General features: G+C 31.7%; 2 protein-coding genes and 1 pseudogene across 2 annotated transcripts; 1 reads left to right on the top strand and 2 right to left on the bottom strand.

The window, feature by feature from the left end:
• Positions 1 to 1,469: 1,469 nt before the first annotated feature.
• Positions 1,470 to 3,270, bottom strand: LOC123225764 (annotated as a pseudogene).
• Positions 3,271 to 6,113: 2,843 nt separating this feature from the next.
• Positions 6,114 to 7,312, top strand: LOC123227554 (aquaporin TIP1-1). Its single transcript, XM_044652590.1, has 2 exons — positions 6,114 to 6,608; positions 6,702 to 7,312. The coding sequence occupies exons 1-2, from the start codon at positions 6,225 to 6,227 to the stop codon at positions 7,074 to 7,076; spliced, it is 759 nt and encodes a 252-aa protein (XP_044508525.1). The 5' UTR covers positions 6,114 to 6,224; the 3' UTR covers positions 7,077 to 7,312.
• Positions 7,313 to 12,570: 5,258 nt separating this feature from the next.
• On the bottom strand, positions 12,571 to 15,183 carry LOC123193344 (transcription factor JUNGBRUNNEN 1-like). The gene is made up of 3 exons (XM_044606250.1): positions 14,931 to 15,183; positions 13,973 to 14,271; positions 12,571 to 13,205 (listed from the first exon to the last, which is right to left on the bottom strand). The coding sequence occupies exons 1-3, from the start codon at positions 15,130 to 15,132 to the stop codon at positions 12,771 to 12,773; spliced, it is 936 nt and encodes a 311-aa protein (XP_044462185.1). The 5' UTR covers positions 15,133 to 15,183; the 3' UTR covers positions 12,571 to 12,770.
• Positions 15,184 to 15,677: the final 494 nt, after the last annotated feature.

The raw sequence follows: 15,677 nt of genomic DNA, 5'->3' as shown, positions 1-15,677 counted from the left end.
TAATAATTAGGCATGCAATGTTTATCATGTTATTGTTTTTAATGATATCACAGGCAGCTTCTCTGTAGGGAAAATGTCAACTTTTCATCGCAAAATCATTACCAAAAGGGTCCACCTCAACCGTGTTTCATGTTTTTGGCGGCAACACTCCACCGCCTTGTAAGTAACATTACTAGTAATATAATTAACATAAAGTAATAGTCTCAATAAAGTAGAAGTTGAGAGATGGGGTTGGGTACGTAAAGGGCAGTATGAAATTTGTTGAAACTCCAACATATGCCGTATTGGGCTACAAATTGGGCCTTAGGCCTTCACCTTAAAGGATGGCTTGCTCTGGCCTAGTATAAGAAATGACACGTCAACCATTATAGATTGACACCACACCATTCACATATTGGTATTTGCACTATATTATCAATATCTTACAATACATTATACCTATTTTATGATATAATATAATATAGATAAAAATTAATATATATCATAGGGAGTATTAAATTAATACGATATAATAACATATCGTACGATATGATAGTAATGATATGAATTTATATATTTTAAAAAAAAAAAATGATGATATAACATATGTATATATGTGAATTTTTAAAATTTTATAGGTTTTTATGATATTTTCTAAAATAATAATGTATCAATTAAAATTTTTTATTATCTTATTAATATTTTGTTATTTTATGTTTTTAAAATCGTATCATATAATACGAACTAAATACATAATACAAAAAATTAACTTTTTGATACATAATAAGATACACAATTCACAATTCAATTACCATGATTCGCATGCAAAACCTCATTTTTATAAGAAACCATTTAAAAGGAATTAACATTTCAATTCCTTTACTTATGCTCTATATTCATCCTCACAATTTGTAAAATAAAATTTTAGATAATTAAATTAAAAGTTCAAAAAATATTAAAGGTTAAAGAAATATTTACATACACAATAAAATTGAGCATAAATAATAAATACAAATAATAATATCTAATCATATAATTTGATTATTTTAAATTACATATAAAATAATATTAATTACATGATAATTATTTATATATAAGTTTATATTGTAAGCATCTTCACTGTTTGTCCTTATTGCACCCATGACCTCATTAAACTCAAATTTATTTGCTTCCTTCCTTGCATGCTAGAAAAAGTTTCTACCTCGATAGGCGATTTTAAAGTTGGCAAAAATGTGCCCTGCAGGGTGCCTAGTAAGTTGGGCCTTTTTGTCTCTTCACTCTTCATCTTTCTCTGTATGCTCAAAAGAATTCTATAAAACGAGGCCGACGTTACCTCTTGATGGTTTTCAGCTATGGTTGCCTTGGTTCTTTCACTTCCCTTAGTGGTGTTCATAAATTTGTTTACAATAATTATACTTGTTACAATTAAAAGAATCAATATAATAAATTATTAAGATTTGTTAGGACTGTTGATTTAACTATACAGATAACTACTCAAGCTCATCATGACATTGAAGTTCCATACAACTCGTAATCCTGTCAACAATGCAGCTCATATCTGGTCTACCTTCACGATTCTCAACTAGAGCCGAGTTTGCTATGTCCACCAACACTCTTAGTTGCTCTAAATCAGCCTCACCCTTGAGTTTTAGGTCCAACAATTGACCCCAAACCCCTGAATCATCATTTTTCCTGCATTCTTCTGTCCATTCAGCTAGTGTCACTGAACCTTGCGTTGATTTAAGTCCAGTTGTTAGCTCCAGAAGTAAAACTCCGAAGCTATACACGTTACTTTAGGTAAAACGATTCCGGTTTTGAGGTAATTAGTTTTAGTGTAACCCAAAGAGCCTTTGATGATGGTGGGAGTTTGCGGGGCAAACGTATCATAGCCCAATTTGCAAAGCCCAAAATCTGCAAGCTTGGCATGGTTACTATCAATCAAGGGAATGTTAGAGGACTTGACATCTCTGAAGATAATAGGTGTGTCAGAGATTAAGTGGAGACATTCGAGGGCTCGAGCAATGCTTAAACGATTAGACCATGAAAGTGTTCATATTAGGTGTGCCTTCTGTCAAATAAGCTCTTGTTTGGAATGTACTACAGTAGTAGAAGTTGCTCTTCTGCTCATATATTTATTTGTGTGGCAAGTAAGAAATGTTATGAATTCATGTCGGTTCCATGCAAACCGAACCCAACCTTATATACGATTACACAGCAATTTAATTAATTTATTTATGAGTAATATTGTAAATATAAATAATAATATATTATTATATAATTAATAATTTTAAATTGATATAAAATAATATTAATAAATAATAATATATTATTATTTATATTATTTAAAAAATATAATTTTGTTATTTATTTATATAATGTCGAGGATCTTATCCTTCCTGCCTATCGACAACTCTATATACTCCAAAATTAAACGTCAAGCTTATGCTGCAACAAGATAATACTGTTCATCTGCCTCTCCATCAATCATGAACTCAGAATCTTGCCCCACCATCAAACTGTCTCGTGAAATTTCTGGACATATATAAATCCACTGAACCCAAGTCTAAAAAATTTATATTAGATGTGTGGCTGCAGAATTGTTATTGTTTAATGAAAAGGAGAAGATGAGGTCGCTGTTATTAGACTTTTTTACAGAAAAGAAAAGCATCATTGATTGCTGACAAAATTGTTCTAATCTTGGATCCATGTTCATGAAGAAATTTTGGACGCTTACATTTCATTGTATATACTATAGTTTATTTGAGAAAGCTCTTGAAAGGATTATTTTTCAACATTTTAATCGTTCATGTCTTTTTCACTTGGTGGGGGAGAAGACTAGAACCAGAAGCCTCTGCCGACTGAAAAAATAAACCGACTAGAATTTCATCGTCAGCATAGGCTCTTGGGTTGTGAATTTGTCATTGGCCACGTGTACAATGGACCCTCACCACTACTGAAAGTAGATGTGACAGCTGTCATTTATTGGTTTGCTACTTCTTTAGACCGACCAATCAAATTGCTGCCAGGCTGTTGACCCTGCATCCTCATCATTTTGATCCACTTTTCACATGCCCTTCTCCCTCGGTCTTCAATCCTCATCCGCTGCACCCTGCAATTTCATTCATGTCTAATCATAAAGAAAAAAAAGCCCACAGTAACATAACAAAAAAAAGTGTAAATACCACAAACCAATTATGACAGGGACGGATTCTTTTGTCTGATTTACCTAGTTATGTATTCAGGTTCTTTTGTCTGGTTTACCGAATCTGGACGGTGCATTGATTTACCCATTACTATAAATATTATTTAATTTAAATTAAATTGGGTTGTAATAATTAAAGGCAGTCTAATTACTATAAATATAAAAAGAACCCAGCTAACATGTTTCTTTCCAAGGACACTCCTAGTCGAAATTTGGGCGGTTTGCCAAAGGGATTGAAGTGGGAGGAGTTATAATTGAACTTAGATGTTTTAAATATTTTCATATAAAAATAAATGCATCTTTATTTACTTGATAGGTAAGAGTTCAATTTGTGGCACTTTTTTGACAATGCCTACCGAAAGGGGATCCCAAATTCCTTTCCGGATAAAAGACAATCGTTGATCCACGTTATTGTTTTGTTTTAAAATCATCATATGCCCGCATTTCAATATTTCTAATTCCAAGGATTACATTAACATTTATGTTTTTATAGATGCTGTTCACATGTTCATTAAATAATAATAATATATGGTACATCTTTTTTTTAAAAAATTAAATCCTGAATGAATGATTGCTTTTGAAATGAATCAAATTATTAATAAAGAATCCACTACAATCAGAAGATTTGAGTACAAAGATTTTTTTAATATGGTTTAGTCACCTGCTTAACAGCTTACTTATCCGTAATTATTAATAATTCTAAGAAAATATTATGACAGAGTAGGAGGAATAAAAGCTACAAGGGAAATGACCTGAGAAGGACTCGGCTTTATATGGTGAAGATCCCCTGGACTGGAAAGTTAATTGATTTCCATGAGAGCCTTTTTGTTTTTTAACTTAGAATTATGTTTATTTAATCTTTTTTATGACATGGTGGTGAGTTTAGCAAAAGATATGAAAGGCCATTATTGTCCTAACTGTACCAAACCCAATTTCGTAATTTAGCCTCGTATGCAAAAATATTATTTGCGACAATCATGGCGGTAGAATAAAAAGCATATTTATTTATCAATAAAATTATGTGTATCTATTTTAAGTATATAAATATGTACATATTTATATATGTCATCATGTGATTAGATGATTTTAAATTAAGAATAAAACAATAATCAATCATATGATGACATATATGAATGCGTATATATTTATGTACCTAAAATAGATACACATAATATTACTATTTATTTATTTATTTATGGGCTAAGCTCCTTTTTTAGCAGAGTGTAGAAAAGAGAAAAAAAAATATCTCGAAGAATCTTTTTATTTATTTTTTATTATTCATTTAAATTAGTCTTGGAACTTTGTGTAGTTAATCAACAAGAAAACAAAATAACGTCTTTCAACTTAATTTTCTAAAGTAATTTGACTAAAAAACCAATATGATAATACTAACGGTTGTCTATTACCATGTACAATTCCGCTATTCATTTAAAAAAAAAATTATTGAAAGGAGACAAAAGGGTTCTGTTGGTCGTGCTTATCCGTAAAAAATATCTATGGAGTTTGATCAAATTGTTGGAAGACTCGCTCCCCATACCATCTTTGTTTACCATCTCTGGATACAATGATTTCTGTCAACCTTCACTATGATGAAATGTTCGGTCAATATATATTGCTTATTATAATTGAATTCAAGTCATATTTATTTAAAAAATATATATTTTAAAAAAATATTTAATTTATCAAATTCATAAATTTAAAAAATTTTAATATAAATAAATTAAAATAATTTTTTAATTAATATATATTAAAAAATATTATTTTAATCAGTTTTTTTGATTATAATATTTAACTTAGTTTAAAATTGAACTGATTTTAATACTATAATTAAATCCAAACTTAACTTTTATTTAAAAGGAGATTAGGAACTCAAATTTAAATTTAAATTTATTATTTGAATAATTAATTATTATTTAATGATTAGGTATTTATTAATTGAGTGCGTTTCTCATTATTTTTCTAAGAGATAAAGTTTAACTGCACAGTCACTAAATGTCATTGATGAAGGACAATTGTCATGATTTTACCCTGACAAAAACATAATGCATATCCAACTCCACCGCAGGATGGTCTTAATTAGTATTTTCATTTTCAAATCTTACATCATATTATTTGATTTAATAAAAAGAAAATGTGTAGATGCTTCTTTGGTCATCAAATCAACGTTTTTTGTAATTTAAATAATATTACAAAACATTTTTTTCAAGGTACAAAATATAAATCTCAAAGCATGCACATGTGTAAAGAGCAAATTTCTCATTTATATTTTCAATAAAAATTTATTAACAAATCCTGTTCATAATCTATGAATTTGGTAATTATAATTTCTAACTCAAAATATGAATATTTTAATTTTTTTAACGAAAAATTTCTTTAAATTAAATTTCTTCTATAATATTATATTAATTATATTAAATAAATTAAATTTTAAGTACTGGTTAATTTTATAATTATTATATTAAATAAATTAATATTTAATCTGGATGTAAATTCGCCGACCTTAAACCCAAAACTTCATTATCGAGGATTCCAAGCCAACACCTATGAAGCTACTTTAGGGGTTTACACTACTACATTTACAAGATTGATTAGACTCATCACCTTTGTTTTATTATTTAGTGATGCATGCCAATTTGTCGTGTTCATCTCATGTATATCTTCAACAGAAATTTATTGACAAAAATAATTTTGTTGTTACAGTCAGTCCCATGTTACGTCATTCGTACACGTGTCACTCTAATCTTCGTTTACTGTAGACTGCTGAGCTGTACTTAGTAAAACTGCCGGTAGCTTCACTTATCACCAATTATTAAAATTATTTCTCACTAGTCCACTAATCTACCACCGATTACAACATTAATAATTCTTTTTTTTTAATTTCCATTTTTTATTTACCGGAAACGGCCTACAACTGGTTTTCAGCATGTACACACTTCGATTATAAGTACCACCTCCAGTTTATGAAGTTGAGACCAGTTACTGAACGCTCCTGTGAGTTGTACACTTTTCTCACTCACGATCTCTACTCTTGATCTTGATCATTATGCCGATCAGAAACATTGCCGTTGGCCATCCCCGTGAGGCCACCCATCCCGACGCCCTAAAAGCTGCCTTAGCAGAGTTTATCTCTACTCTAATCTTTGTGTTCGCCGGTGAAGGCTCAGGCATGGCCTTCAACAAGCTCACTGATAACGGTTCCACTACCCCCGCTGGCCTTGTTGCCGCCTCCCTTGCTCATGGTTTTGGTCTTTTCGTTGCCGTTTCCGTCGGAGCCAACATTTCCGGTGGTCACGTTAATCCCGCTGTCACTTTCGGTGCTTTCGTTGGTGGCAACATCACCCTCCTGCGTGGCATCCTCTACTGGATCGCTCAGCTTCTCGGATCCACCGTCGCTTGCCTCCTGCTTAAATTCTCCACCAACGGCATGGTAAGTTAGTCACTTCTTAATACTCTTAATTTGTGATATAGTTAGTTAATTACAGTTACTTTAGAAACTAATTTTGGGTTATGTGATGCGCAGACCACGTCAGCTTTTTCTCTGTCATCAGGAGTTGGTGTATGGAACGCATTCGTCTTCGAGATCGTGATGACTTTTGGTTTGGTATACACCGTATACGCCACAGCCATTGACCCAAAGAAGGGCAGTGTGGGAATTATTGCCCCAATTGCAATCGGTTTCATTGTGGGCGCCAACATCTTGGCCGGTGGAGCTTTTGATGGAGCTTCAATGAACCCAGCCGTGTCTTTTGGGCCAGCCTTGGTGAGCTGGACCTGGGAAAACCACTGGGTCTACTGGGCTGGTCCATTGATCGGCGGTGGGCTTGCCGGCCTCGTCTACGAGTTCTTTTTCATTAGCAGCTCACACGAACAGCTGCCAACAGCAGCCGATTACTAAGCAATGAACGCAAACCAAGTGACACGCGCGGCTCTTCTGTTCCTTGTGTATTTAATTTGTTTATGAGGGTTTCTATTTGTCTTTTAAAATTTGTTGTTTAATCCTGAGCGTTGATCTGTTTTTCAATCGTGATGATCTTCATCACCATCACCACTGAAATGTTGTACCGTGTGATTATGCTGTGTTATTTTGCTCTGGGTTGTATGATTTAATTGCTAGTTATTTTGTAATTGTCAGATTTTATCCGCCTTTTCTTCCCTTTTTACCCTTTCTGTTTATCCCAAATGATTAAAGTTAAAATAAAAGTTTAGGGAAAAGCACTATTTCCCACCCATTTTTTAGACCAATCTCAAATTGATATCCATTGATATCCATGGGAGATGAAAAACCCTTTCTCCCACCCATGACCAAACTGTCGTCCAATTTCTCAGTTAAAGACCGGGGCAAAATTGATATTTTACTGTTTAAAACCTTAAAGTTTTAAAATTTCACCATTTCTCCTTTTCAGGTTTTAAAAACTAACAACTCAATCTATCCTCAAAGTTTAAAAAGTTTAGATTTCATCCCTAGGGTTTGCTTTCTTCTCGACTACCATCGACGACCGACGCATTCCATCGATCTCTCATCTCTGATTATAAAGGAGGACGAAGGACGATCTTTCGTCTCCCAAATCTAGACGATGAAGAGTCTTCTAGATCTAGAAGAACAGACGAAGGACGACGAAGAGTTGTCCTTCGTCGTCTAGGTGGAGCAACGAAGAGATCTCTATTTCTTTGTCGCATCATGCGATGAAGAGATCTCCATCTCTTTGTCGCACTACCGTCATTGCACCAGGAGAAGGAAAAGGTTGGTGACGACGTCGAAAGATGAAGTTGAAGAATGGAGGTAAAACTGTTATTTTGAAAATTATGGGAGACGGCTGTATTTTGAAAAATATGGAAACCCTAGATTTGAGGGTGAAAATGTTAGTTTTCAAAGTTTAAAAACTTTGGTTAAAGATGAAATGTTAGTTTCTAAAATTTAAGAAGGGTGAAAAGTAATAAATTTTATAACTTTTTAATATAAACAGTAAAATATCGATTTTACCCTTGTTCCTAACTGAAAAATTGGACGACAGCTTAGTCATAAGTTAGAGAAAGGGTTTTTTATCTCTCGTGAGTATCAGTTTGAGATAAACCTAAGAAATGGATGAAAAATAGTCCTTCTCCCTTAAAGTTTATTTACCGTATCTAAGACAATAATTATGTAGTAATTAACATTCCATCAATGTGAGAAAGACAGGTTTGTTTGGGATGGAGGGACGAGGGAATTATTTTCATAACCGACTGTCTTTTAGTGGAAGTGTAGAGGCTTCGTATGTCAATTCACTTGACCTTTGCTACATTATTATAATATAAACGCATTTAAGCATTCATTGTTTTCATGTCCGCCGAAGTGGTCAAGTGCGAATTCTGGACTATTTCTGATTCTATGAGCTTATTTTTGCACTCATTGTGTCCATTGAACTAGTCTTTTAAACTAGGAAAAATATGAAATCAATCTGCTGCTATGATCATCATGAGTTACGTACACAAGGCACATAGAGATTCCTTCCCCTCAATACTGATAAAAAATAAAGGCAACACAGCACGTGAAAATTCAGGACCATCAAACTCACCATGCTTCATATGCTTTTCAAAAATTGGATCCAGCTTCAATTGTCCTTTGTGTTCCCATTTTTGCGGTAATTCTTAAGTCTATTCCTTTTCGAAAAGGAAAAAACCAAAAATACTACTCCCAGTTCTTTCACTGATTCAACTACTGCACTACTCTACTGACCCTTCACAGGCCTCCTCGTTTATTGCTTTCCATAATTAAAAAAAATGTGGCCTACGTTACTTAACCATAGCCACAAAAGAAAAAAAGTAAATTTGTCACCCACCCACATGTCATTATCAATCAATATTTTAGAAAGGTAAATATCATGTGTATAATTTTTATATATAATTGGATAGTTAAAAATTAAAAATAAAATAATATATAATTACAAAATGATACATTATTATTTTTATATAAAATTATACATATAATCTCATTGCTTTAGTTTTGGTACCTTAACATGTACCCTTTTCATTCAAACCCTACAGACATTTTCCCATTACTTTCCAGCTTACCCATATGGAAATGATCAAGAGGCATAGACGTATCATATATGTTCTTGTTTTGGTGGAGTATTTGTGCTAAGATTAGCTTTCTATGAATTACATCATAGCATGATAAACATTAAATTGATTTCAATGGGTAGGCCTGAAATGGAATTTGGCATCAAAGAAGGGAAGATACTTGTTTATTATCCAAAGCTACAAGAGGTATGTGGTTTATAATGGCTTAGATGGTCCGTGAGATCATAAAAGGAGATTCTGGGACCTCCCAGTGATTAGGCGAATGGAGCCACTGAGTTCCGAATAAATGTGCTTTATTCAAGACATGTTTTGTCCACGACAAGACAACTCTTTGAAAACTGCTTCACTGTTTTTTTTCACGTGGACGGTGGATTCTTCAGCCCTTGAAAGCGAGCCTTGTGCCTCAAATTTTGGCTCACAATATGGTCGGTTCTTGTCCCTGACAAAATCACTCAAATTTCTATTTCAATTCAATTTGGTAACGTCTACTGTTCCTAAAACACTAGGATTTTTGTACGTGGGCTGAAATGGTCAACCTGTTGTTGGCCCATCCAATTTGTTTTCCAGTCTGTTTACGAATAATTAAAATTTTCCCATTCAAAGATTGGCCTTGAAAACTGTCATTTATTGAACATTTTAACCACTTTTTTTTTTACTCAAAATTTAAGTCCATTTACCCCAAAAAAAAAAAAAAAAAAAAAAAACTCACACAAACACAATCTTAGAAAGTTATATTACTATGCTATGGCTAACTATTTTATTTTTCATAATTTCTCTATCATTCCAAATTAACAAAAGATATCAAATTTATATTAACACATTTTTTTTTTTCTCTATCAGTTTCAATCTCTTCTTGTTGGGTGGCCTATGTTAGTTTGACCAATATTCGGAGACGTCTAATTAGCCTCTATCACCACTACTGTTATCATTAAGTCACCGTCCTTTATTCTAACAAGTTACTCCACACTCTCTAATCCTATAAGTAAGGTTAGATTCAAAGCAAACTTGTTCATGTTTGAAACGAGTTTTGCTCGAATGAGCCCGAGTTGAGTTTGCCTTGAACAAGTCTGAATACAAACGTGAGTCTGAATTTAAAGCAAAAAACGAATACAAGCCCGAATATGAATACTAGTTAAGCGAGCCGAGCTCGGCTTGCTAGCCGTTCACTCAAATGAAAAAATATTTAATTTGAAATAAATGACACTATTTGTTCTTTGAAATACGAACTTGAAACTGAGCTATCGAGTCTAAAATGCTAGCCCAAAGCGAACCTAAGCCTGAACACACGAACCAGAGCTAAAAGCGAGCTGAGCCCGAACACTAAAATTATGAAACGAGCTGAATACGAACATATGTTTAGCAAACTTGATGAGCCCGAGTTTGGGCTCACTAAAAACGAGCTGAAAACTAGCTGAGCCCTGTTCGGGCTCGGTTTGGCTCGATTTGGCTCATATCTAGCCCTACCTATGAGCCACTCTCTCTTTAAATAAATTTTAACCAGTAACCTTTAATCATATAAACATCATTTACCTTTTTTCACTTGCATTTAACATAAAACATTTCAATATAAAAAATCTAGATGCTTTAGAATGTTTTAAACAATGAAGGGTTTAATGAAACGGGTCTAACTTTTTTACCATCTAAACTTTTTTCTTCTTCCATTTCTTCAACCTTTGCTCGCTAAAGATTGTTAACATTCAAAGGCTTTAAGATCATTCTAATTTGTTCATTTGGATTGATTAATCGTAATTAAGGTTAAGATTAAAACTTGCTTATAATGGATAAAACATTTACAAAACTTAAGAAGTAATCGTTGAAGCTCAAGATCAAACTTTATATTATCATTAGTTGAATTACTTTATCTTTTCAGATTTTATTTGATCATTATCAATTGAATTATTTGTCTTTTCCTGAATAAAATTTTGATTTCTTAATATCTAAAAAAAAAATTAATTCAAAACTAAACTTGCTATAATATATGGTGGAGTGTGGCTCATTATGGTGGTGTAGCGGATTTTGGTTGATTATAATGATAACTAAAGTTTCTAAATTGGAATTACAATGACACAATTATAACTTTATAAATATATAAAATAATCAAATTGTCATGTTTAAAAGGTTAAGATAAAATTTATAAAAGAGTTTATTTTTTTATTTTTATTATTTGGATGGTAAAATTACTAATTTCTTTTTATAGCCTTAGGTTTTTTTTTTTTTTTTGCAGAGCTAGATTTTAGGTGAAAAAAATAATTTATGCGTATAATATCTACTACTATGTCCAAGGATAAAATAGTATTTTTAAAATATTTCGAGCGTATTTGAGGTAGCATAGGTTGAAGGCTTTATATTTGTATTTAAATTGAATTTTTAAGCTAATGAATGATAGTGCAAATAACATCATATGATTATGTAATTTTGAATTAAAAATAAAATAACATCCAACACATAATAACACATACTCTGAGTAATCAATCAAATATTAAAAAAGGGTACACATAACCTCATTAAATCGGAAAAGTAGATATATATATATAAATCCCCTAGATTATGATAAATCATCAACCTCTAATTAGTTTCAAAGGATTTCGGAGGACTCCAAACATATAATATAAGGATTATGCTATGCTAATTACCATACAAACATACATATAGTTTCCTCTATAAATTATATAACACTTCCTATGATTAATATGGTTTGTTCACTCTATATCCAGACGATTTTAAAAACAAATTATTTAAAGGATCTTTAAATTTTTTATTTCACCCAGCCAAAATAAACAAAATAAATATTCTCCGCTGATGAATGATCACATTTTTATCCTGAATATGATAATAATATATGAGAAATAATTGTAATATGTTAATTTACCACTTGAACTCAAAATATTTTTATTACAGTGTATTAAATATTGCCACTAAACTTACGATGGCAGTCGAATCGTATATCATATTATGTATCAAAACCCTAATTTTTCGTATTGTATATCAAATATCATATCGTATAGTATAATTTTTAAAAAATAAAATAATAAAAAAATAATAAAATAATAAAAAATTAAAATTGATATGGCATAATTTTGCAAAATATTACAAATATTATTGAAAATTTAAAATTTCTATATACATCCTTACTATATCATCATTTTTTTCTAAAAGTTTAGGATATGTCTATTGTATTGTATTAATTTGATACATGTTATGATATGTATTGTTTTTTTATATCATATCGAATCATATTGTAAAATACATATCGTATATTATAGAATACAAATATCATTGATGCTTTGGGGAAATAAAACTTTGGCGCAAATTTTCTAATTAATCAATCACCATAGCAATATCAGGTCTTTGATTTATTATATAATTCTAATAAGCTGTCACAACCCAATTAAAAATGTCCATACAAATATGATAACTACATATGTAACTATATATATCTACGATAAAATCCTACGTATACCATTTCATCATACATAGATAATACGCGTATTCAATTGAACATCGCTATATGTAAGTACATAAATCGCCACGTTTAACCGACTGTATGCGTATCATCAAATGCAAATCCTACGACTGATCGGAGTTCATCCCAATTCTCATATGCCAACAACTCATTTCCATATGGATTCTGAAAGTTTGATATAGAAGAGGATGCTGCTGATATTGGAGAATTGACAATGGTACTGCTCAACTGCTCTGCAGCTACGTACTGCTGGTTCGTCTGATAATTGATATTATGATCAACTAGGGGTTTCATCGGCTTATTAAGTTGATGAAGATGATGATGAACACCAGACGCTTCAAAACTAATGTAGCTTTCCTGGTTGCTAGAATCAATAGTAAACGTTTTAGAGGTTGATGCCAAAGTCGAATGACGTTTAGCAGAAGAAGATGAATCTCTCCAATCTTGTGTGTTTTTTCTGTATGTCACATTTCGCTTGAAGATTCGACATATGGTCCATACTTCCTGCCATATTGATGAAACGCACAAAAAATTTACAAAAAAAAAGGCAAATAACTTTTAAGATTCTCTCAATTACTTCAATTGTTTTTTTAAGGTTTAATCTTTAAATGAAATTATGTGTATAAATAAATTTTAAAAATTGTATCGACAACTTGTGATCAAATGATATGATTATTCATTTTTTCAATCATTTCAAAATCATTTAATCGGATATTATTATCTTAATTTATATAGATTTAATTTTAGGATACTTTCATTAATGGCTTATGAGTTTTTTTTAATAATTCAACTCAAATAATCTTTATTTAATTAACATGTTGACATTAGTTTATTCATCCATCTATGTAGAGTTAGAATAGATTCTATTTGGGTTAAATCTGAGTAAGGTTTAACTTAAAATTAACGTAAACTCAGAAAACTTAACTCAAAATTGATAAAAGATTCGAAAATAATCTAATTTAGATTTAACCTATGTTGAGTTCAAACTCGAATATTCAAATCTAATTCTCAGCTAGAATTCGATTAATTCAATCTAAACTATAATTTGAATCAAATTATATCATATTTCTATATACAATAAAACTATATACAAACAATTTTAAGTATGTAATTGAACACATAGATGATGCATAATAATATGATTAAGTGATTTTAAATTAAAGATAAATTAATATATAATTATATGATAATACATTATTTGTATACTGAATTATATACTTAAAATTGTGTAAGTAATTGTGAGTGTCTATATGTATATATACTGTGCTTACCGCTTCTTGAAGAACAGTTTTAGCATTGGTGGTGGCAGTATCAGTGGAGGGAAGGCGAAACTCGTGCATCATCCAATCAGTTTTGGTGCCTTTTCCTGCACTTCCACGATAGTATACAAGTGTTTTCTTCAGTCCAATGCACTCTCGCTTTTCTCCTTCCTCAGAATAGACAGGCTTGTCGATCCCAGTTGCTTTCCAAAATCCGGACCCCGTCACTCTATTTGGTCTTATGCTGTTTCTATATTTTCTCCCTCTTTTGCAAAAGAAGTACCCTTCCTTGTCCGGCGTAGTAGTAATTTCTGCACCAAAATTCATTCATAAATTAACAAGAAGAAGATTGATAAGAATTACCCTTTTTGTGTGTCAACGATTACCAAACATAATTGATCGAGAGGGACCAACCAACTAAAGGGTACAGTTAACATTTTTACTGGTTTAATCTCCCTGGTAGCTTATTGATTAAAAGGTTTTATGAAAAATTTTGTCTTTCACATATTGCTATTATATCTACTGTGAATTGGATCAGCTATCGATTTCTAGGTTTCTTCTTAAATCTAAGACGAAAAGGAAGCAGATTTCCATTGAAGTTATTGTAAGAAACGATTAATGAAAAGTGAAAAAATTGTTTTTGACCATCATCTTCAATTTAAAATAGGACTGCACCTGCAAACTAAACGTTCATCTTCTTAAGAAAAACGCAAGCTAGAAGCAAAAATATTAGTTCGATCAAGTTCTTTGGCTGAATCAAAGAATAAGATTTATTGACTCTTTAAGATTCAAAGGCTTTCTTTCGTTTGATTTAATAATATCAAACTAGATAGCAACAAATTAACATAGATTTAAGAACCTCAAGACCCCTTTTTTAGGTTAATAAAAATTAAAACTAATGATGATATATTCAATTATGGTTCGTTAAAAACGAACTCAAAAGGAAATTAAACTGGGTACGTATTCATACTTGGAAGATCCCAGGGATCAAACTTGTAGATATCAATCTGTTTGATGAGATCGATACTGATGGGTTTCTTGTCAACTTTTCTTCGAAGATAAAACCCTATAAGTTCTTCATCTGTTGGGTGAAACCGAAACCCCGGAAGCCGCTTTTCATCATCTTCATGCATAGAGCTAGTCTTCAAGCAAGCAGTGCTTTGAGTGGTCATAATGGATCGACTAATTTTCTCCAAAACCTATTCTAATATTTTATGGCGACTCCAGTTTTGAGCATGAGCTTACTCTTTCGTGATGTGAAAAAGTCGCATGAGGGGTAGGTTTTTCTTCAAGTCAAGTCAATCGTCCTTGTTTGACTTCATTGAAAGCCTAAGGCTCCTGGAGCCATAAGATATTAGAATAAGTCTCAGTTACCAGTCAGGTATTACAACTACCAATAATTTTTAAGTCTTTTTAATACCCAATAAGATAAAATCATACTAGGTCAAACCCTAAATCCATTAGATCATTCTAAAATCATCCTATTGGTTGCCACTGATACACAAATGGTGAAGCCTTTTAGTTTATTATAATGGTATTGCATGTATGGCATCATCGAATTATAATTATAGTAAATTATAATTAGATTGATTTAAAATTTCATTTGTTTATACCGAGGAGAAGATTTAAACCCTTTTCAAACGTATTGAGAATTTTGTTGAAATAAAAGTTAGATCTTGAGGCGATCAGGTTTATGTGGAAGGGGATGGCACGCCAG

This window comes from Mangifera indica, chromosome 1 (assembly GCF_011075055.1).
Source record: "Mangifera indica cultivar Alphonso chromosome 1, CATAS_Mindica_2.1, whole genome shotgun sequence".
NCBI classification, from domain to species: Eukaryota; Viridiplantae; Streptophyta; class Magnoliopsida; order Sapindales; family Anacardiaceae; genus Mangifera; species Mangifera indica.
This window is presented reverse-complemented; position numbering and strand designations above follow the sequence as displayed.

Coding starts and splice junctions, on each gene's coding strand:
- LOC123193344 (XM_044606250.1), bottom strand. CDS start 15,132: ATGACCACTCAAAGCACTGCTTGCTTGAAGACTAGCTCTATGCATGAA. Junction 14,272..14,930: donor TGATCCCTGGGATCTTCCAA/GTATGAATACGT, acceptor ATTTTGGTGCAG/AAATTACTACTACGCCGGAC. Junction 13,206..13,972: donor AAACTGTTCTTCAAGAAGCG/GTAAGCACAGTA, acceptor TCAATATGGCAG/GAAGTATGGACCATATGTCG.
- LOC123227554 (XM_044652590.1), top strand. CDS start 6,225: ATGCCGATCAGAAACATTGCCGTTGGCCATCCCCGTGAGGCCACCCAT. Junction 6,609..6,701: donor AATTCTCCACCAACGGCATG/GTAAGTTAGTCA, acceptor TGTGATGCGCAG/ACCACGTCAGCTTTTTCTCT.